This window comes from Diceros bicornis, chromosome 17 (genome assembly GCF_020826845.1).
Source record: "Diceros bicornis minor isolate mBicDic1 chromosome 17, mDicBic1.mat.cur, whole genome shotgun sequence".
NCBI lineage: Eukaryota > Metazoa > Chordata > Mammalia > Perissodactyla > Rhinocerotidae > Diceros > Diceros bicornis.
Window position 1 is genome coordinate 33,754,145 of NC_080756.1, and position 24,129 is coordinate 33,778,273.

The 24,129-nt window shown below is 38.3% G+C and overlaps 1 protein-coding gene across 1 annotated transcript in view; it reads right to left on the reverse strand.

Annotated features, from left to right (window-relative positions):
* Nucleotides 1-378: 378 nt before the first annotated feature.
* Nucleotides 379-24,129, reverse strand: part of LOC131416219 (fatty acyl-CoA reductase 2-like) — a 358,729-nt gene continuing 334,978 nt past the window's right edge. Inside the window, exons 3-5 of the mRNA XM_058558582.1 lie at nt 8,631-8,806; nt 4,936-5,115; nt 379-421 (exon numbers count right to left, since the gene is read on the reverse strand). Coding sequence (XP_058414565.1) covers nt 394-421; nt 4,936-5,115; nt 8,631-8,806 — 384 coding nt within the window. The 3' untranslated portion in view covers nt 379-393. The remainder of the gene's footprint in view (nt 422-4,935; nt 5,116-8,630; nt 8,807-24,129) is intronic.

Sequence of the window (24,129 nt, forward strand, 5' to 3'; positions counted from 1 at the left end):
TGGTGAACATAATGTAATCTATGCAGAAATAGAAGTACAATGATGTACACCTGAAAGTTTTGCAATGTTATAACCAATGTTACTGCAATAAACAAAAAATTAAAAAAAAAAAGTAGTAAGCAGTATTTATAAAACAACTCAATGCATATATGGTGACTTATTTCAAACTATATAAATATTGAAACAGAGGCCCTCTCACATTTGGGGTATTCTATGATAAAATGAATATAATCTGAAAATAAGTCTAACATATTCACCCTCCTCCTCATCAGATCCTTGAAAGCCAGCTTAAGCATCCACACCTGCAAACTGCCATGTACCATCCTACAGCCAAGGTGAGGTTGACGATTGTATCAACTGGAATTAAATCTGCCACAGCCATCGGAGTAGTTCTTATGGCCCGAAGAAATCCTTTCCCAGACTACACAGGAAAAAGAACATAAAATATTAAACCAGATCTTAAGTAACAGCTGGGTCTAAAGTATATATCAGACATAATACTAATGCTGTTTGTAACAATAGCTAACGTTAATTCACTTCTTAGTAGGTTATTGTGCTGAGGCTGACTTCTCTCCGCCTAGCCAACCTCCCAGCCAAGTTCATCTCAAGTGCCAGTATTTCCATGAACCACTAGTGGTCCTCAGGTTCCTTTAGGGAGTGAAATTCCTCAAATTTGTGAGAGGTTAATATATTTACTTAATTAACAAACACCAAGAATAGGCTTTCACATCTTAAAAATTAATTCATAAGACATTTTAAGAATTAAGGTTTCCCAAATTTTCCCTTAAAATTAGTTTACATTTTCTTAAATGATGTTGTTTTCTGCTAGTGCTAGCTAACTTACAAGCAATAGTAGACACTAAAAGTTTAAGAAACATTTTATTTTGAAAAATTAACAAAATTCTACAATTTGATAAAAACTTTTTTATTACTTGGGAAAAGGCCACCGTTATTTACTTTTTGTTCAGTATCTTAGTTTACCTCACAGATCACTGATGTTATATAAGTGCAAGAATTGGGAATTATTCACACAAGTCATGTCAATAATTGTCAGTTAATAAATAAAAAGTCATGTTTATTGACTTTATGAAATAATTGAGTATTTATACCCCGCATGTTTCCATAATTGATTTGCAGTGGTTAGCACTTTCTTATGTTTCTAATTTCTATTTTTTGGTTATCTGATTCCCCTTCTTTTGGACATAAGAAACCAGTTTGGAAAATTTTAGAAAATTTGAATAAATGTGCTGCTTTGGAAACAAAGTAATAAAACTCACTCTGGGATCATGTTAAAATAATTATGTTTTAAGTTACCAAACATTTACCCCATTAAAACCTTAAAGAAGAAAGAGTTGGAGGCAGGTAGGGAACAGAAAGAGAGTGCCTGCTAAAAAAAAGAAGGAATCAGAAAGAAACTCATTGTCACTGTCTTTGACAAGTCGTCATACTTCATTATCTTATACTGTATTTTAGTTCATGGTGGACCTAGTTCTGAGAAGAACAGGCAGAGTCTGAAGCACGAGATTATTTTCTAATAAGACGTAAACCCAGTTAGAGAACTGAACTCCTATTCGTTGTTCTCAAGAGCAGAGCCGTGCTTCTGGTCCTAAGATGCTTCCACGTGAACTGCGAGGCACCACAGCTCAGGCTGGACCCGTCTTCACCGCAGGGAGACTCGTGCAAAGAGCTGCTGAGCTAGAGGAACCGTTGTTGATGCTTCCCCTCGTCTGTAGGAGGATTAGCGCTGAAAATGCTTCCTACAGACATCAATGTCTATATTTGAAACATTCGCTCCAATGGGGAGTTCTCTTTCTCGTATCTATTAAGAACTAGTTATTGATGTAATTTATGTACATATATAATTTCTATCCACACACACGTAAACTCTTGTATGTGTTTTATAATCAAGGATTTAATAATCTTTGCGAATATGATTTTTATCGCACCCTCAATTTGCTGCACTAATTCAAGCTATTAATAACCAGCGAAAAGCAGGAAACACCCCCATCTTGTGGTAACTAAGGGAAATACAGACATGGTCCTCGATGTCGGACTTTCCAAAACCATCCCCCCCAAATAGTAATTGATGCTATCATAGTACCTCTGTTTTGTTGATAATAAATATTCCACAAATAATAAAAATAATTTGACTCTGCCTCTATTTTCCAATCAGCAAAATTGAGATAACTTGCTTCAATTGTAGTTAGTAAAGTAACATTTGTGGTTTTGGATCAATGAAGCTAAGCCAATACTAAGCATCTTGTTACTATCCCTCCACTACATTTCAAGGAGTTATTTACAATCATTATATATACTGCAATAACGAGCCCAGTAAGTCCATTTAGGTTATCAACCCAACCCTAAAAAAAAAAGAAGATCTCTATTGGTTACACATGTCAGAAAATTTTACACCTTTGGAATATCTGCATGTAATCTTAACAAATTTCAAACAAGAGCACTGAGACTCTAGCCCATAGAACTGATAATCCAGTATTTCTAAGATCACAGACAAAGATCAATGGCAAGCCACTGGCTGCTTTCTGCACTTTATTTGTGTAAGAATTAAAATTCAGCCAGCATTTTTTTCATAGCAGGAGTCATGATGATTTCAAGTTGTTTTAGAGTATCTTTGGGGCTAAAGTGGACCTTGTCTTAATATCATAATTTGATAACCAATACATGGACCATCATTTTTCTCCTCCTAGGGCCTGATTTTAACTCCTAGAGGAACATTTCAAACATGATTTGTAGGAATTATCCATTTCTTGAAAATTTTAAGAGCCATAGCATCCATATGATATATTTATTAATATATGTATTTATTTATATATAATTATATATATATTTATATATTTATTAGTCTGCTTAGTGATGTTAGAGGAAAGATTATGTTAAGCAGCAATTAGAGGGAAAAGTCTTTTTGAGTTTGTCTCCTAAGCCCTAAGCAAGTCGGTTGACCTTATTGTGCCTGTTTCTTTATCCATAAAATTCAAAATGTGTGTAACATGGGAGATGAGAGAGAATAGAGGAGAAAATGGAGGGAGTAATATTTGTTGAGCCTTTTACTAGGGATCAGACCACTGCACTAAGCATTCCTCGTACATTATCTCATCTGATCAACTCTCCAAACTGGGTAGTATTAGCCCAGTGTTACAGATGAGATAACTCAAAAGCCTGCATCGTCAGTAAGCAGTGGAGCTTGAATTTATCTGGTCCTAACGCTTTACAGAATTGCTTCAAAGAAGATGGTGTTATTCAAAGTACTTTCAAAAGGATACAGCGGCATATAGAGGTAAAAAGTATTACTCCTAAACCGAGACTCTTCTGTGAGCTTTGTGATTCCTATTTACTCCGGCAGTTGTGATACTACCAATCTGGCCGTCAAGAACATTCTGGTATATCTAAACTATATTGGGAAAGGCAAGAACTAGAACTATCTCCCATGGGAATTTTGAGGCTCAAGTTAACGAGGGGCTAATTTAAGACTTTGACCCACCTGTGGGACAGTCAGGGTAACTCCCAGAGGAGCCTCAGGCTGGATTAGTCCTGAAGCAAACATGGAATTTTGCCCTAATACAATGAATTCATGTTTGATTTGCTCAGTTATACATCCTGAGAAGAAAAAGGAAAAAAAGAAAAAAGAAAAGGACATCAGAAAGTAATCGCGTTGGAAGGATGCTAGTTTGGAAGCAAAGCATGGAATCAATCCAATCTAACCCGACCCTGGGCATCAGAGTGTCTTTTCTCCAACTCTCCTGACAAACTCTGGACTCTGAAAGTTTCCTTTGCACCAGTTAAGCAAATCATCACTTATTGGCAACTTCAAGTAACCTCCAGGTCCTTTAGATGACTTTCATACCTCTTTGTTCTGGATATTTTTAAATGACAGATAAAAATATCTATTCTCAGAGCTGCATGAGATAAACATGTTTGCCCCGAAGGGAACGACCTCTTGATTTAGCTAAGACTTCATTTTAAAGAGTATATCTTTAATAGAAATACAGTATTATACGAAATTAAAATCAGACAAATTCATTGTGACAGTCTATTTTCTCTGCTGCAATACTTTTTATGCAGTTAAAAAAAGAAAAAAAACAAGGTAAATTTGGTAAATGGAGCAGAAGAACAAAGAAGCACAAAACAGAAACATATTTATTCTGAGACCTAGGCCATGTCCTAAGAAGAAAGTGGTTCCTGTTTGTTGGCAAGAAGAGAAAACTGCTAGACACTATGTCTCCCGCACAATAGGACAGTAAGAAAAGTGTATCTCGGCTGAGTAAATCAAGAGACTGACTCCTTCTGCCAGATCTGGGAGGAATTTCTCTTCTCTATTAGTTCTTCTCTATTAACCTTTTGATTAACTGCTGTTAAACACTTCTTAACACTGCAATAATTGCTTTATATAACTCAATTTATCATTACAACTGTAAGATGGGCACTACTGTTAGCCCCGTTTTACCAATGAAAAAACTGAAGCTCAGAGAGGTCAAGGAACTTGCTCAAGGTCACACAGCCAGTAAGCTGCAGAACCTAAAGTCAAACCCTTGTCAGTCTGACTCAAAAACCGTTTTCCTGAACTTTTATACTGTATACTGTACTTCCTTTATCTCGTGACAATGCTGAGTTCATTAAGACGTGAGAAACCACTTCTATGTAAAGCATTCCCGTGGACCTCATGTAATCCTGAACTATTTAACAAAACTGTCCTGTGGGGGTTTTCTATCCCTGTGCTACCCCATCCGCACACCTGTATTCCCCATCCATCCCTCTAGGCGTGGAGGGACTAGGAGGACAGGGTAGCTAAAGCTAGCACCTTTGCAAAGCATTTTGTTTCAAGGGTGTCCCACTTCATTACCTCATTAATGAATGGCTACAAAGAATCAAAGAGAACAACAATCTGTCCACCCCTTGACCCCCTCCTTTGACCCAACTTACTCCATGGAGTCGATGATTTTTTTTGGCTCCACAGGGCATGGATAGATGACTTCATCGATGTGCTTCAGGTTACAATTTGAATAGGCAGTAGAGATATGTATGAAGGCTTCGAGCTTTGGCATCTGACTGGCCATAAGCAAGAGCTGCTGGGTGGCAGTGACGTTTAGTTGCACGGCATGTCTAGAGAAGATGAAGCGGAAGGAGACACAATGAGACCACTCAGCATCCTGCCTTGCTGTACGTCACCTACTCCAGTCACTAGCAGAGCCATCTGATTTTTGTGGCTGCCTCAAAGGACCAGGAAGAAAAGTATGAGTCATGACTACACAGTTATGTGATACTCGGAACGTGTTATATGTGGATGATGTATCCTGTGCACATAAATCTTATTCATTGAAGCATTTGTGCATATTGCATTTAGAAGTCATGGTTCTACAAACAACTGGAAGGAAAAAATCACAATCCTCTGAATTTATAAAGAAGCTACTTAAGCAGCCATTAAAAGAATAAAAATACATAAATTAAGCATCAATTCAAGAAGTTGGAAAATTTAAATAAATTGACGGAGAGCAACAGTGGATATAGAATGAGAAATATAAGTTTCTATTGCAAAGGTCCAGGTCAGACATGAAAATTGCAGTCAAAATCCTAAATTTTAGCTAATAGAATAGAAAGCCACATAAACACAATATGTGATGAAAATGAAATAGTTCATTCCAGAAATACGTGGTTTATACAATATTAGGAAACCTATTAATGTAATTTAATTCAAAAAGAGAAAAACTATATGATCATCTATATGTATTTTGAAAAGTTGAAAAATGACATTCAATATCCATTTCCAATCGAATTTTTAAAAATTCATTAAAAGAGGAATAAAATGATTAAAATATATGTATATCAATCTGCTAGCCTGTATCATGCTTAATAGCCAGCCTGGGAGATCTGGTGGTTAAGATTCAGTGCTCTCACCACAGCATCCAGGGTTCACTTCCCCATCAGGGAACCACACCACCTGCCTGTCGGTTGTCATACTGTGGCAGCTGCATGTTGCTGTGATGCTGAAAGCTATGCCACTGGTATTTCAAATACCAGCAGAGTCACCCATGGTGGACAGGTTTCAGCGGAGCTTTCAGACTAGACAGACTAGGAAGAAGGACCTGGCCACCCACTTCCAAAAAAATTGGCCATGAAAACCCTATGAACAGCAGCAGAGCATTGTCTGATACAGCGCTGGAAGGTGAGAGGATGGCACAAAAAGATGTGGCACGGTTCCGCTCTGCTGTCCACGGGGGCACTAGAAGTCGGAATCAACTCCATGGCACTAACAACAACAATCATGCTTCATGGGGAAAAGCTGAGCACTGCTTTTCAAGTCAGGGCCGAGAAGGATGTCTACAACACCACTACTGCTTCACATTGCTCTGAAGTTCCAGCTTTGTCAGAGAGGAAAACAAAACTAATGATCAGATCTAATATTATAAAGACAGTCAAAAAAATCACTGTCAGATTGTATAATTGTATACCTGGAAAACAGACAGAAGCAGCTAAAGGAAATCTGGGATGGACAATAAGATAATTCAGCAAGGTGTTCCTTTATAAAAGTTATGTAAAAAAAATAACCAGCTTTCCTATATAGAAGTAAAAATTAGAGAATAAAATGGAAGAAAGGCACACGTTCAAAATCAAACATTTGAAAGTATATCAAATTAATAATAAATGAATCGGCTCTATATAAAGTAAATGATAAAACTTCATTAAGGGTCATAACAGAAAAATTGAATAAATAGAAAGACATATATTGTTCTTGGACAGGAAGAACCAATGTTTTAAATATGTTTTTCTAAATGAATCTACATACTCAAGGTAATCCCGGTCAAACTCTCAAGACTTTTAAAAACTTGGCAAAATTATTCCAAGTTTAATCAAAAAGTATAAGTAGATGAAAATAGTCAGGAAAATTCTATAAAAAGAGACTGATATGTGTATACTTGCCTAATAAAATAAAAATTACAGTAATTAAACACTGTGGTACTGGAAGAGAAAGCCTAATTAATGGAACAAAATACATAGTTTAAAAGTGGGAATATGAAATATTGTAAGAGTTTCCTTTCAAATAAAGAATGAAAATAAATCATTTAATAAATGTCATTTAAGAAGTCACCATCTGTTAGAAATTTTTTAAAAAGTTACTGTACATTAACACCTACATTACTCTCCTTTTTACAGAAGTTTCCTGACTATTCCTTTTTTTTTTTTTTTTTTTTTTTTTTTTTTTTTGTGAGGAGATCAGCCCTGAGCTAACATCCGCCAATCCTCCTCTTTTTTTTGCTGAGGAAGACGGCCCTGGGCTAACATCTGTGCCTATCTTCCTCCACTTTATATGGGACGCCGCCACAGCATGGCTTACCAAGCAGTGCGTCGGTGCGCGCCCGGGATCCGAACCAGCGAACCCCGGGCCGCCGCAGCGGAGCGCGCGCACTTAACCGCTTGCGCCACCGGGCCGGCCCCCTGACTATTCCTTTTTATAGCTAAATAAATTTTAATTGGGTCAGAGATTTAAATGTGAAAGTAAAACAAAAATACTGGAAGAAATTATAAATAACTGCATAAATAATAAAAAGAGAGTTCAGAACAAATGATAAACTATTAAAATATTTCAAACCTGGGGTCAGTCCAGTGGTGCAGTGGTTAAGTACACGTGCTCTGGTTTGGCAGCCCAGGGTTCGCAGGTTCAGATCCTGGGTGCGCACCGATGCACCGCTTGTCAGGCCATGCTGTGGCAGTGTCCCATGTGAAGTAGAGGAAGATGGGCACTGATGTTATCCCAGGGCCAATCTTCCTCAGCAAAAAAAAAGAGGAAGATTGGCATCAGCTGTTATCTTGGGGCTAATCTTCCTCACACACACATAAAAAATATTTTGAACCTTATAAAAGACAAAGAGTTAATATGTTAACTCTTCCAAGAGGTTTTAAAATTGACAAGAAAAAAATGTTTCAAGAGAAAAATAGGTAAGGAACATGAATAGGCATTTCACAAAAGAATAAAATACTAATAAGCATTTAAATATCTTCAACCTTTCTAATTATCAAATAAATAAAAATCAAAACATGCAATGCCATTTCCATTATCATATTGACAAAGTCAAAAAGAATTAAAACATTATAATACAGTATTGTTCATGTCACACATGAGATTCATGTGCATAGGGACAGTGTGAATGGATTCCACCTTTTGGGAAAGCAATTTAGGATCACATGTCAAAATGTAAGCTGTTCATAAGCTGGGCACATCTGGTACGTATCTAACAATTCTACTTCCGGGAACTTACCCAAAAGGGAAGGCACCCAATGGTATAAAAAAAATGTATGCACAGAGATGTTCATTCAGAGTTGTTTATAATAGTGAAAAATTAGAACAATCCAAAAAATGTCCATCAATACAGAACTGGTTGAGTGTATTATAGGCAATTATGTACAATGGAATGTCATGCAGTCATTGCAAATTATAATAGAACATTTAATGACAATGAAATATATCCAAAAAGATTTTGAAGAAGTTTTACTCCTTTGTATTCTTTTTTCATTGCGAATACATCTTTTTTTTTTTTTAACAGAAACCATAAAGAAACTTAGACAGACATGGGTGCACACCACGTATACATAGAAGCCACGAGAGGGAAATGGGAATGTACCTCAGATGGTCGTCAAAGCGTACAGTGGCGGCACAGTGTAAGACGATGTTTGTGCAGGAGAGAAGCTCCTGCGTGTCCTCCTTGCTGATGGCAAAGTCGCTCTGATTGAGATCTGCAGAGATAGCTCTGATCTTCTCATGCACGTCTGGACAAACTTCTTTGACTTTTTCAAAGAGCTAAAACATAAATATAAATCAATATACGGAGATCATCATCACCATCACATTGCTCTTGTTTTCACTGACTTGTTTCATTATAATTCTCAAAGACTGATTTTAGGTGTAATAATATCACTCAAAGAAGGCATCTGCTCAAGAGCCATTTGCTTTGTTTCATGCAATTCCAAGTCAACTTAGCATAATTCCTGCTCTTTTTCTTTCTTTCTTTCTTTCTTTTGGTGAGGAAGATCAGCCCTGAGCTAACATGCACGCTAATCCTCCTCTTTTTGCTGAGGAAGACTGGCTCTGAGCTAATACCTATTGCCAATCCTCCTCCTTTTTTTTTTTTCCCCAAAGCCCCAGTAGATAGTTGTATGTCATAGCTGCACATCCTTCTAGTTGCTGTACGTGGGACGCAGCCTCAGCATGGCTGGAGAAGCGGTGCGTCGGTGCGCGCCCGGTATCCCAACCCGGTCCGCCAGTAGCGGAGCACGCACTTAACCGCTAAGCCACGGGGCCGACCCCTGCTCCTTTTCATTTGATAAACATTTGAAAACGTCAGTTCCAATAACCAGGAAGGAGTGTGTTTTGAACTCCTCCTGCGGGGTGAAGGAGTGAACATAAGTCATTCATATTCTACTCCATCTTCTTGTCCCTTGTAAGGCAGCTTCGTGTTTATACATGGTGACTGTTTCCATTTTTGGCTGGGAAATATTGTTTTCAGTGTAAAATTACCAGCCTTTACAAATTACCAACCTTTACAAAGGAGGGCTCATGAGCACAAGTTGGAAACAACTTGTTTAACTGGCCCAGATTAATGGAATTAATGCCAGCCCTGATATCAGTTCCCCTACATTAAACCCAGCATGTATGGGGTTAAAACCAAAAGCGCTCATCCTCTTTCCTTGCTTCTATAAGTTACATTCATATGTAAATATTGGTTTTTTAAACCTTTGTATCCCTGAACTTCACAAGGCAGATAGAAGTTACAAACTGTTAAAATCCCAGGGAGCCTCAAGCTGGGCTCACACTGAAGTTATGGCTAATTACTAATTCTTGAGGTTTGTTACAGGAAAACTATATCCAGAAAATATCAAGAAGCTAAAGCTTCTCAGACTTCAACTTCTTGGCTTCCTGGAGCCAGAGTCCACCATCCACTACTCAGTTGGTTGAAGGACAACTACCTGCGATTCCCTTATCTCACCATCCTCCCTCCCTGCCAGCAGCCGCACAGGCCAAATGCAGGCTGGTGGGGAAGTGCCAACAAGCAAGGCTATAGACTGCCCCCCCCCCAAGCAGCCACATTCTTCACAACCTTTAAAACCCCTTGCCTCCCATCTTTCGGGGAGATGGGGCAAATCTGAGAGCTCTCATGTCCTGGCTGATGTCACCCAAAATAAAAACCCTTTCCTTGCCATAAGCCTGGCATTCCAGTTTTATTTGGCCCCTCTTGTGTGGCAGGTAAAGAACAAGACATCTTAGCGGCACACACATAATTGGAAAATAACAAATTAAGCAAATTTGTAATGAGCAAAATAAAATTTTTATGTAATCTCATTCTAATATAAACGGCAGTTATTGTCTAGTAAGAGAATTACATGAGATCATGTACTTTTTATGGGATTTTAATTGATTCTTTAATATTCTAATTTAAATGGGAAAAAAGGAAGGGGCAGTTGTAGTTTTAGCTTTTATTACAATTATTCAGATAGATTGGAGTCTCTACTTTCCCCTTCACACAGAAGTTCTTAGATTAAATTGGTATTTTCCATTTTCTCAGAAAATATGATTTTAATAAAATGATCTTGGTTCCAACCTATTTGGATAAAATGAAATTTTACTGTAGTATTGGCATGGTACGTTAACAGTGAGGAAAAGGAAAGTAAGGCTAAATGTTTAGAAAGGTTAAGAGCAGAGAAAATCAGTCTGTGGTTTTAATCATAATGCAGTGGCAGAGACAGCCCTCTTTTCCCCTTTAACCACGGACAAATTTTCATCATTTCCTTAATCTTTAGTAGCAGGCTTTTTCTCTCCCTTAGAGAGCTACCCCAGGCTTTTTTATTAGGCACTAAGAAGTTGACCTCAGAGAGTCAGAGAAATCACCTCTCATTTGTAATAGGCAAGACCATGTTCAGAGGCCATCCCGGGAATTCACTGAAAGTGACTACAGAAGAGAATCGAAGCCACATATTTTCCCGGCAAGTTAATATACTTCTGTCTCTAAGGTATCATTTTTCTGCACTATAGGGTCAGTGGGGTGTTACTATAATTCTGAAAATAATTTGGAAATTAGGTCACTCCTCAACACTTTTTTGATGTCTGGGATTGAGAAGGTTGATAAAGTGTCTAAGAGACATTCTCAACAAAGGTCATTGTGGTTCTCCAGAAAGATACTTAACAGCTCTTCTACTCTCGATGGATCATAGCATGAAAAATATTTGCTTTCATAGTCAAATGTTTTTTTTCTCGTAGTTCATGTTCATTGACAACAAACACATGTCAGATATTTTTGGATACGTTGATCTAAAAGTTGTACAATTTCCCTCTTTGTTATTAGTTGAATTTGTAGAAGGCTCTTTTTTGAGTCTGCGTGATAGATTTTACTCACGGGAAATTTATTTAGGATTCTGTGGAGTCTTTGACTCTGGCCTGTGATAATTTCTGGCTGCTTGAGAGCAAGAAGTGGAGGATGACGTCAGTGTCCACCCTTCTAGCAACGGGGTTCCTCACATGTGGCGTATGCTGCCATATATAGATTTTCTCTTGCCTTTGGTTTTTGCGACTTTAAAGGCAGAGAATACTGTTATACCATATGGTACATTCAGACAACCTGAGCGATGTTGAACAGCACCAAGATACCAATTTACAGCATGCCTATTTTAGGAGATAATTACTCTTTAAGGAAATAATGTCCCAATCTATATTCTACTTATTGATTTATATTTTCAAATGAGAGAGCATATCTGAATGAACATAGTGCAATTGAAAAAAATCTGAGTTTTCTGATCCAGATGGTATTGATTATGGTCAGCCAAAATAAAATCAATGAATTGGCTGCATCAATTCCAACTACAGTGCTAAATAAGAGTCCCATTTTTCTATATTACCCGTCTTAATAATATGACTTTCCGTGTCAGGAGTCTCACCATACTGCTATAGCTTCTAACAAAATAATACTCTTTACATGTTGCCACATCCTTTCTATTCCATTCTATGGATCATTCACATCCGTTCTATTTATAGAACACTAGCGACTACAGCCAACTGCCAACCAACAGACCAGTGCTTTTTAAAGTGTTATCTTCCAAGCGAACTGCATTGGAATCACTAGTATGCATATTAAAAAGGTATATTCCTGGACCCCATCCCATACCTACTAAATAAGAAATTACTGAGGCATAGCCAGGAGTTTGCATTTCACATCAAATTCCCTAGTTAATTTTAACTGATCAGAAGATGAGAACTTTTCTAGTTGGACTATTAACATGGATAATTGCTGCTGAAAAATTGTGTATGATTCATTTCACTTTATAACTGTCCAGGGCAGTTATAAGACATGAGTGGTTTTCAAACTGTGTAGGCATACAAAATATCTGGGAACCAGTTAAAATGATTTCCTTACTCCACTCTCAGAGATCTTGACTCAGTAGGTTTGGTATATAACCCAGAAATTGTGTTTATTAACCAGGCACACAGATAGGTCTGACGGTCTGGGTACCAAACTTAAAGAAACACTGACTCTGAAAATTCTCCATTTTTAAAGTCATGGCTTAAATATCCCCCTTTGGTTTGTAAATTTCTTGATTCTTGTTCATCTTTATGCTCAACAGCAAACTGTTCATTGAAAAGACTCCAATTTTGCTTGTTGAATTGAAATTAATTACTGGAAGAATAGTAATAGAACCATAAATGGGAGCTTGGCTCCTGAAGTTGTTTGGTTACTCGCTCTTCTTCATTGGTGGGATGAGAGACAGCAAATATTTACTACTAAAAGAAGACACAAAGTGTTCCCTTGGGTCCTGGGTATTAACTGTCAAGGAGCTAGAAAGCCTCAGTGCAGACTCTCCTCTTTTGTAATAATAACAAGAATGAAGGACAGATGAAATGATGCAAATGGATCTCAGTAGACACCAGCTCTTCTGAAAGTTTCTTTTGCTAATACGAGACATTAATTAAAGGTAAGAAAAAATAAACAGAATAAAAGTGAGTGAAGAAAAAATATAATTTCAAGAATTTCATTGATGGTCCACCAATAACAAACTTCATATAATTATTTTAGAGTCTAAGAGTTTATCATATTCCTTCTCATATATTCTTTCTTTAATGGCATAGGATCGAGAAGGTAGAGTTGAGTAACTACCACCATTTATGAAAACTCAAGCAGAGGGACTGCTGCTTTTCCATTTTATGAAACAATATTCTTGATGGGAGCAGGACACATTTCTGTGGTCACTGACAGATAACAGCTGGGAGGTGATCTAGGCATTTCAAACTGATATCAAAGCTGCACATTTCTCTCGGAAAGTTTAGGAGTGTTTCACTGATTTGACATTACATAGGCAACTATTTCTCTCTCTTAATCTGTTTTTAAACATGAGAGACTATTCTATTTATGGCAATAGTTACTTATAGCCCAGAGGCAAGAGAGAAACCTTGCAAATCCTGAGTAAGAAAATTCAGCAGAATAAGAAAACCAGAAAGAGAAATTTTTGAATTCAATAAACTCCTTGGGCATGACTTCTGCAGCCAGACACTAAGACCGCATTTTTATTAGAAGCAGGAATTGGGCAAGAGATGGGGGCATGACATTTATATTATGCTTTTGAAACAATGGAGAGGTCTTGAACTTGGACTTCTGCAATCGACTTGTTATCCACATGACCTCACTTTGGAGGTATCCACAGGATATTTGGTCACTACTTCCTGGGGATCAGTGAAAATAATCGTATCTTTAATAATCATGAGAGTCTTTGATCTTTATTCAGTTTACTGAGTCTGTCTCTTCAAATATTACTATATTATTTAGTTCCAATAACCCACCAAAATTTGCTTAATATTTTTACTTTGGGAAAAAAAGGGTAAAGTCCCTTAAACTAAAGGGCAATCTCTGTGGAATATCTGGTGTCCTAAAGAGCCTATAACATTTATCAGAGAAATTTTAGAATGCTGAGTAAAAGCAAATCAACAGATTCTGCAATTTAGAATCCGAACAAGAAAGACCTATTAAGAAATAGTATAATCTATGTCGAGAACAATTGAACATCACCAAGTACATGTAAATTAAGCCAAGAAACTATCATACCAATGTAAAGAATCACAAAGATTTACAAAATGTTAGGATTTTGCTAGTTCACTAATAACTGCCATAAGATATAGAGGATTAACCTAAAAGTTTTATTGCTTTAGTGAGGACCATTTCTATAGGACCAGAAGGTGGTATGGTGTTATAGCGTGGTTGTCAAACTTTGGCATTTGGCATTTTGCCTGGGAAGTTGTTTGAAAAACAAAAAACAAAAACTTCAGACCTTCTAATTCAGGAAAACTCTGGAGATTCTGACTCAACAGTTCTGAGTTGAAGCTTGGGCATCCGCACTTTGTATAAGCTCTCTAGTGAGTCTGATACACACTGAAGGTGAAAGCCATCGGTGTGCTGGAAAGATCTCAGGCTCTTTGGAGTCAGGAGGCCTGGGTTTGAATGCTAGTACTGCCATTTATTAGCTGCATGACTGGGGCAAGTGACCTCTTGGGGCCTCAGTGTTTTCATTTGCATATTTATCTAAAATGCCAATCTCTGGACTATCTCATTCTGTGATCTCAGGAAACTAATGATTCACCATATTTTCTGCTATTCTTAAAAACAATTTTGCATTAAAAAACTTTTAATTCACTTTGCATAAGAATCTATAATAAATGCTAAAGGTGACACAACGTTCAGTTCTTCATCTTATTATGCTTTGTTCCCCAAGGTCATTTTCACAGAGTTCTTTGAGAATAAGTACCTGGGCAAGAAAGGAGCTGGGGTGGCTAGGAAGATGGAGACCAGTCTTAAGACTATTTCTACTCTCCAGCAGAATTGGTGGCATCTTTGCATTATCCATGCTAAAGGATGGGAAAAGTGATGATACTAATCCGGAAGTGGCCATAGTTTTACCTTCCTAATGAAGCTGTCATCATTGGCAGAAATACTAACTGGAGAGCAGCGCATGGTCATCAGAGTGTAGAGGCAGCAATTTCTTAGGGGAGGCAATGCAATGCAGTGGGGAAAGCATGGGCTTTAGAGATAAGAGAACTGCATATAAATTCTGCTTTGTCACTTCCTTGGCATTTCCTTGGATAGGCAACAACTTCCCTGGATTAATTCCTCATCTGTGAGATAGCAATATAGGATACCAAAGAGTTTTGTGAGATTAAATAAGGTAATGAAAATCAGATGCCTAGCATAGTGCCTGCCACTTAATAGTTTCTTAATAATAGGAAAACTCCCTCTCCACATCCACAACAGATTCCATTTTTAAAAGCTGCTAATCAGACAGCTACGTGTGTATATGTTTGCGTGTGTATGTGTATTTGTGTGTGTTGGGTCATCCCAAGGTTTCTGATTATACCATGTGATCCAGATCCCAATGAAAACCAAATATATTCTAGATTTATGTTGACTTCTGTGGCTTGTTGACTTTTTGAGTGAAATCAGTATGGGCAACCTGAAGCTATAAGAAAGACTTGATGTGACTGGAAGAAATTTTAAAAGAAAGAAAGAAGCTGGACATGTGAAATCATGCCAGTGATTGAATTAACTAGTGAACAGAATGATAAAAGAAAATAAGAGACTAAGAAAATAAGTTGCTTCTGTTTCTGGGACTGTTAATATATCCTCTGGACTAGATCAATTTCTTTAGTTTTTTTTTTCTTAAAAGAAAGGAAATGGCCCATAGGGGAGAGGCCTTATATACTTCAACTAATCTGAGTTGAGTAACTGTCAAACTAAAAACTTGTTACAATCTTTTAAAAGTGTACGTTTGTTGAGTGACATCAGCATCATGGTGGAGTGAGCTTTCCCGTAAACTCTTTCCCCAATAAAATACAACACAAGGGACAGTCACAGACCAACAACAGACTCCTACAAGGGAGCAAAATGGAAGATCGGAAAGATCTGCACTGTCGCACATGTGAGAGTGGATGTGCTGGGGTCCCCAGAGGAAGTGGGGAGAGGTAAGGAGAAATCTTCTCCCTCCCCATCAGATCAGTGATCCAGTTCACACGGCTCCCAGAGGGGGGGAGGGGCAGCCCTCTGCGGGGAAATCATAGTTCTTTGGGCTCTCTCAGCCAGTGGGAAACTCCCACACAGAGGACTCAGAACTGCTGCAGGGGTGCCATCAACATCTGAGCACCCCAGGAAAGTGGATAACAAGGGGTGAGTGAGAAGCTCCCCACTCCAGGGACCCAGGGGGCAAAAGAGAGAGCCCTCCCTTGCTCCCTGCATGCCCGACACTGCAGCTCAGCAGACTAGACCAGACAGAGCAGTCAGCTGATCACAGGGAGCAGCTGGGGCAGAGCACAAGGGGCTCAGATTACACAGCCCTTAACCCCCACACGGTGGCAGCAGGTGGAAACTGCAACCAGATATTTCCAGGATGAGGAAAAACAAAGCGAATACAGGAAACACAAGGCAAAGGTACATGATATCACCAGACCAAAAGGAAAATGACAAGCACCCAGAAACCAACCCTGAAGGCACAGAAATCCATACTGTAAATGACAGAGATTTCAAAATAGCTATCATAAAAAAACTCAACGAAATATAAGATAACACAGAAAAACAATTCAATGAGATAAGGAGTTTCTTCACGAAAGAGATTGAAATCATAAAGAAAAACCAATCAGTACTGATGGAGATGAAGAACACAATGGAGTAGATAAAGGAGAATCTGGAATCTTTAAAGAACAGAGCTGACAATATGGAGGAAAGAACTAGCATTATAGAGGATAGGAATACAGATATACTCCAGATGGAGGAGGAGAGAGAACTAAGACTAAAAAGAAATGAAGAAAGTCTTCAAGAAATATCCTACTGTATTAGGAAATGTAACATAAGAATTATAGGTATTCCTGAGGGAGAAGAGAGGGAAAGAGGAACAGAGAGCCTATTCAAGGAAATAATAGCTGAGAACTTCCCAAATCTGGGGAAGGAGCAGGAAATACCAGTAAGTGAAGCCAATAAGTCCCCTAAATACGTCAACAGGCAAAAGCCCACACCATGGCATATAGTGGTAAGGCTGGCTAAAGTCAATGACAAAGAAACCATATTAAGGGCAGCTAGACAAAAACAAAAAATAACGCACAAAGGAACTCCCATCAGGCTTCAGCAGATTTCTCAACAGAAACTTTACAGGGTAGGAGAGACTGGAATGATATATTCAAAATACTGAAAGACAAAAACTTTCTGTCAAGAATACTCTATCCAGCAAAAATATTCTTCAAACATGATGAAGAAATAGTAACTTTCCCAGGTAAACAAAAGCTAAGGGAGTACATGGCCACGAGACTCCCACTACAAGAAATACTCAAGAAGGCCCTCAGGCCTGAGAAAAAGAAGAGAAAGGGAATACAAAGCTTGGAGCAAGGAGAAAAATAGGTAGAGAAAATCAGAAAAATAGTAGATCTTTACTGGAATAGGTTAGCAATCACTTAAATACCAAAATCAAAGATCAAAGGAAGGAAACCACCAAAAATAAATATAACCTCATCACTGTAAATACACACTCACAACATAAGATAGAATAAGTTGTAACAAGAATGACTTAGAACGGGAAGAGGAAAGAGATTGAATTCACTTAGTTTAAGGAAATAAGAGGCCATCAGATAACGGACTATCTCATACACAAGATTTTTTATACAAACCTCAAGGTAACCACTAAAGAAATAATCAAAACAAAATCACATATGATAAACAAAGAGAAAACTAGAGGAGTCATAAGACAGAACAACCAAACTGAATTGGCAGTCCAAAACAAAGGGAACAATAAACAAAGGAAATGCAAAAGAACCGGAAAATAAGTGACAAAACACAACATTAAGCCCTCATATATCGATAATTACCCCTAAATGTAAATGGATTGAACTCTCCAATCAAAAGATACGGAGCGGCAGGATGGTCTAAAAAGCAAGACCCAACAATATGCTGCCTCTAGGAAACACTTCTCAGCTCTAAAGACAAGCATAGGCTCAGAGTGAAAGGATAGAAGACAATACTCCAAACTAATGGCAAACAAAATAAAGCAGGTGTTGCCATACTCATATCAGACAAATTAGACTTCAAGACAAAACAGGTTAAGAGAGACAAAGAAGGGCAATATATAATAATAAAAGGGACACTCCACCAAGAAGACATATCAATTATAAATATATATGCACCCAACATAGGAGCACCAAAGTACATAAAGCAACTATTAACAAACCTAAAAGGAGATATTAACAACAACACAATAACAGTAGGGGATTTTAACACCCTAGTTACAACAATGGATAGATCATCCAGACAAAAAGTCAATAAACAGTGGACTTAAATGAAAAACTGGACGAGATGGACCTAGTAGACATATACAGAGCACTCCATCCAAAAACAGCTGACTACACATTCTTCTCAAGCACGCATGGAACATTCTCAAGGATAGACCATATGTTGGGAAACAAAGCAAGCCTCAATAAATTTAAGAAGATTGAAATCATGACAAGTGGGATCAGAATCAAGATGGCGGCATAAGCAGACTCTGAACTCACCTCCTCCCTCAGACACAGCCAATTTACAACTACTCTTGGAAAAATTACCCCTGAGACAGAACTGAAAACTGGATAAGAGGAACTCCTGCAACAAAGGACAATCCTAATTGATGTGGAAGAGGCAGAAACTCCCTTCTGGAGAGGAAAAACGCCGACTTCACAACCCGCCAGCTTCACGACCGCCCAGGAGAAGCCCAAAGGATGGAGCCTCCCTGGAGGCACGGAGCGCGGAGCCGGGGAGCGCCCCCGCTGTAGGCATTTTGTGGACCCAGCACAATCGAGACCAGTGGCATAATATCTGACTTTGCCTGCTACTAAAGCATTGGGGAGTACCCCCAGAAAATCTAGTTCACAAAGAAATTAAAACCAGCTCTTAAAGGGCCCACACGCAAACTCACCCGTTTCAGAAAGCATCCTAAAATCAGCAGAAAGAAAGTTGCATAGTGCTTTGGTGAAAAGAGACTCACCTAATAGGCCCTGAGTGCATCTCGGTGAGAGGTGAGACCTCTCCAGGGACTGGGTCATTGGCGGCGGCCATTGTTGTGGCCTGGTGTGGGCGTGCTGTCATAGATGCCACTGGAGTTCCCCTGAGGCCTGCTAGCCCAGGTCTGCCCCACCCACTAGAGCACCAATTTAATCCAGCTCAACCAGGGCAGGCAGCCCACCCTAGAGACTGGCCCCACCCAACAACAAGCCCTCAGGCAACTTGTAGGCCTGCATAGATTGGTGACTGGATTTTCTGCAGCCTGGCAACTGAGTGGCAACTTCAGTGGGGCAGGGCATGCACAAGGAGCAGGTTGAGAGTGTGGGGCAGTGGTGGAGCGTGTGGGGCTCCTGCCATGGAGAGACTGGGTCCGCTTTGGGAGGTTGGGGTGCGCACACGGGGGAGGACTGTGTTGACTGTGTGTGTGGACCTGTGGGCAGCGGGGCTTGTCAGCTGCAGAAGACTTGTGCTTCTCAAAGACCTACATAGGGCGTTTGCCCCACCTTCCAAAGCCTGAAACAATTGGGTGCTCCTGTGCCTGAGGCCAGCCCCACCCAGCTGCAATCCTCAGAGAGCTGACAAGGGACCTAAAGGCTGGAGGCTTATAGCAATTCTAAGCCCCTGAGCCTAACAACCTGCCTGGCTGGGGGCCTACTCACTTAAAAGACATACTGCAACACAAATGTAGTATTAGAACTTGCAGCCAACTGTGCTGGGGCTCCCCACACCTGATAAAGAGAGTGAAGGGCCCACAACAACTACAAGCAGCTGAGCATTACAACAGCTGACCAGGAGCATAACAACAGTAACACAATAATAGTAGGGGATTTAACACTCCACTTACACCAATGGATGGATCATCCAAACAGAAGATCAATAAGGAAACATTGGCCTTAAATGACACATTAGAACAGATGGACGTAGTAGATATATACAGAGCATTGCATCCAAAAACCGAAGAATACAAGTTCTTTTCAAATGCACATGGAACATTCTCCAGGATTGATCACATATTAGGCCACAAAACAAATTTCCATAAACTTAAGAAGAATGAAATAATACGAAGCATCTTTTCTGACCACAGCGGTATGAAACTAGAAATCAACTATAGGAAGAATATCAGAAAAGCCACAAATATGTGGAGATTAAACAAAATGCTACTGAACAACGACTGGGTCAATGAAGAAATCAAAGAAGAAATCGAAAAATACCTGGAGACAAATGAAAATGAAAATACGACATGCCAGAATTTATGGGATACAGCAAAAGTGGTTCTAAGAGGGAAGTTTATAGCAATACAGGCCTATCTCAACAAACAAGAAAAATCTCAAATAAACAATCTAACAATACACCTAAAGGAACTGGATAAAGAAGAACAAACCAAACACAAAATCAGTAGAAGGAGGGAAATAATAAAAATCAGAGCAGAAATAAATGAAATAGAGACTAAAAAAACAATAAAAAAAATTAATAAAACCAAGAGCTGGTTCTTTGAAAAGATCAACAAAATTGATGAACCTTTAGCTAGACTCACCAAGAAAAAAAAAGAGAAGACACAAATGAGCAAAATTAGAAGTGAGAGGGGAGAAATTACAACAGACACATCAGAAATACAAAAGATTATAAGAGAATACTATGAAAAGCTATATGCCAACCAATTCGACAATCTGGAAGAAATGGATAAATTCTTAGAATCATACAACCTTCCAAAACTAGATCAAGAAGAAGTAGAGAATTTGAATAGACCAATCATCAGTAAGGAGATTGAAAAAGTAATCAAAAATCTCCCCAAAAATAAAAGTCCAGGACCAGACGGCTTCCCTGGTGAATTCTACCAAAATTCAAAGAAGACTTAATACCTATCCTTCTCAAACTCTTCCAAAAAATTGTGGAGGTGGGGGGAAGCTCCCTAACTCATTCTACAAAGCTGACATTACCCTGATACCAAAACCAGACAAGGACAACACAAAAAAAAGAAAATTACAGGCCAATATCACTGATGAACATCGATGCAAAAATCTTCAACAAAATACTAGCAAATTGCATACAACAATACGTTAAAAAGATTATACACCATGATCAAGTGGGATTTATTCCAGGTAGGCAGGGATGGTTCAACATTCACAAATCAATCAACGTAATACACCACATTAATAAAATGAAGAATAAAAATCACATGACTATCTCAATAGATCCAGAGAAAGCGTTTGACAAGATACACCATCCATTTATGCTAAAAACTGTGAATAAAATGGGTATAGAAGAAAAGTACCTCAACATAATAAAGGCCATATATGAGAAACCCACAGCTAATATCATCCTCAATGGGTATAGAAGAAAAGTACCTCAACATAATAAAGGCCATATATGAGAAACCCACAGCTAATATCATCCTGAATGGTGAAAAACTGAAAGCTATCCCTCTAAGAACAGGAACCAGACAAGGATGCCCACTGTCACCACTCCTATTTAACATAGTACTGCAAGTCCTAGCCAGAGCAATCAGGCAAGAGAAAGAAATAAAAGGGATCCAAATTGGAAAGGAAGAAGTGAAACTCTCACTATTTGCAGATGACGTGATTTTATATATAGAAAACCCTAAAGAATCCACCAGAAAACTTTTAGAAGTAATAAACGAATATGGTAAAGTTGCAGGATACAAAATCAACAGGCAAAAATCAGTTGCATTTCTATACACTAACAACGAAGTAGCAGAAAGAGAAATTAGGAATACCATCCCATTTACAATTGCAACAAAAAGAATAACATACCTAGGAATAAACTTAACCAAAGAGGTGAAAGATCTGTACACAGAAAACTATAAAACATTTCTGAAAGAAATTGAAGAAGACGCAAATAAATGGGAAAATATTTCGTGCTCTTGGATTGGAAGAATTAACATAGTTAAGATGTCCATACTTCCTAAAGCCATCTATAGATTCAATGCAATCCCTATCAAAGATCCAACCACATTTTTCACAGAAATAGAACAAAGAATCCTAAAATTTATAGGGAACAACACAAGACCCCAAATAGCTAAAGGAATCCTGAGAAAAAAGAACAAAGCTGGAGCTATCTCACTCCCTGATTTCAAAATAGACTACACAGCTATAGTCACCAAAACAGCATGGTACTGGCACAAAATCAGATACACAGATCAATGGAATAGAATCAAAAGCCCAGAAATAAACCCACACATCTATGGGCAGCTAATCTTTGACAAAGGAGCCAAGAACATACAATGGAGAAAAGAAAGTCTTTTCAATAAATGGTGTTTGGAAAACTGCATAGCCACATGCAAAAAAATGAAAGTGGACCCTTACCTTACACCATACACAAAAATTAACTCCAAAAGGATTAAAGACTTGAATGTAAGACCTGAAACTATGAAACTTCTAGAAGAAAACATAGGCAGTACGCTCTTCGACATCAGTCTTAGCAACATATTTTCAAGCACCATGTCTGACCGGGCAGGAGAAACAATAGAAAAAATAAACAAATGGGACTACATCAAACTAAAAAGCCTCTGCACAGCAAAGGAAACCATCAACAAAACGAAAAGACAACCTAACAATTGGGAGAAGATATTTGCAAACCATACATCTGATAAGGGCTTAATCTCCAAAATATATAAAGAACTCATGCATCTCAACAACAAAAAAACTAACAACCCAATTAAAAAATGGGCAAAAGACCTGAACAGACATTTCTCCAAAGAAGATATACAGATGGCCAACAGACACATGAAAAGATGTTCAAAATCATTAACTATCAGGGAAATGCAAATCAAAACTACAATGAGATATCACCTCATGCCTGTCAGAATGGCTATAATTAACAAGACAGGAAACAACATATGTTGGAGAGGATGTGGAGAGAAGGGAACTCTCATACACTGCTGGTGGGAGTGCAACTGGTGCAGCCACTATGGAAAACAGTATGGAGATTCCTCAAAAAATCAAGGATAGACCCACCATATGATCTAGCTATTCCACTGCTGGGTATTTATCCAAAGAACTTGAAAACACCAATGCGTAAAGATACATGCACCCCTGTGTTCATTGCAGCGTTACTCACAATAGCCAAGACTTGGAAGCAACCTAAGTGCCCATCAAGGGACGAATGGATAAAGAAGCTGTGGTATATATACACAATGGAATACTACTCAGCCATAAGAAACGATGAAATCCAGCCATTTGTGACAACATGGATGGACATTGAGGGTATTACGCAAAGTGAAATAAGTCAGAGGGAGAAGGTCAAATACCGTATGATTTCCTTCATTAAGTAGCAGATAATAACAACAATAAACAAACACATAGAGACAGAGATTGGATTGGTGGTTACCAGAGGGGAAGAGGGGAGGGAGGAGGGCAAAAGGGATAATTCGGCACATGTGTGTGGTGATGCGTTGTAATTAGTATTTGGGTGGTGAACATGATGTAATCTATGCAGAAATAGAAGTATAATGATGTACACCTGAAATTTTTACAATGTTATAAACCAATGTTACTGCAATACACAAAAAATTTAAAAAAAAAAAAAAAGAAATCATGACAAGCACCTTTTCAGACAATAATGCTATCAAACTGGAAATCAACTACAAAAAAAACACTGGGAAAGTGACAAAGATGTGGAGATTAAACAACATGCTACTGAGAAACCTAATGGATCATTGATGAAATTAAAGGAGAAATCAAAAAATATCTGGAAACAATGGAAAATGAAAATACGCCATACCAAATCATATGGGATGCAGCAAAAGTGATCCTGAGAGGGAAACTCATAGCAATACAAGTGCACCTAAACAAACAAGAAAAAGCCCAAGTAAGCAACCTTAAATTACACCTAACAGAACTAGAAAAAGAACAAACAAAGCCCAAAGTCAGCAGAAGGAGAGAAATAATAAAAATCAGAGCAAAAGTATGTGTTTGTTAATCATGGGAAACTTAAATTCCTGGCAAGATTATGTTCCCTTTAGTTGTCCCAAGTTTACAGAAGCCTCTTGCTTTTGGTGGGATAATTAATTTCCTAGAAATAATAAAACATAGTAATGGAACAAAACTCTCACTGGGAATTT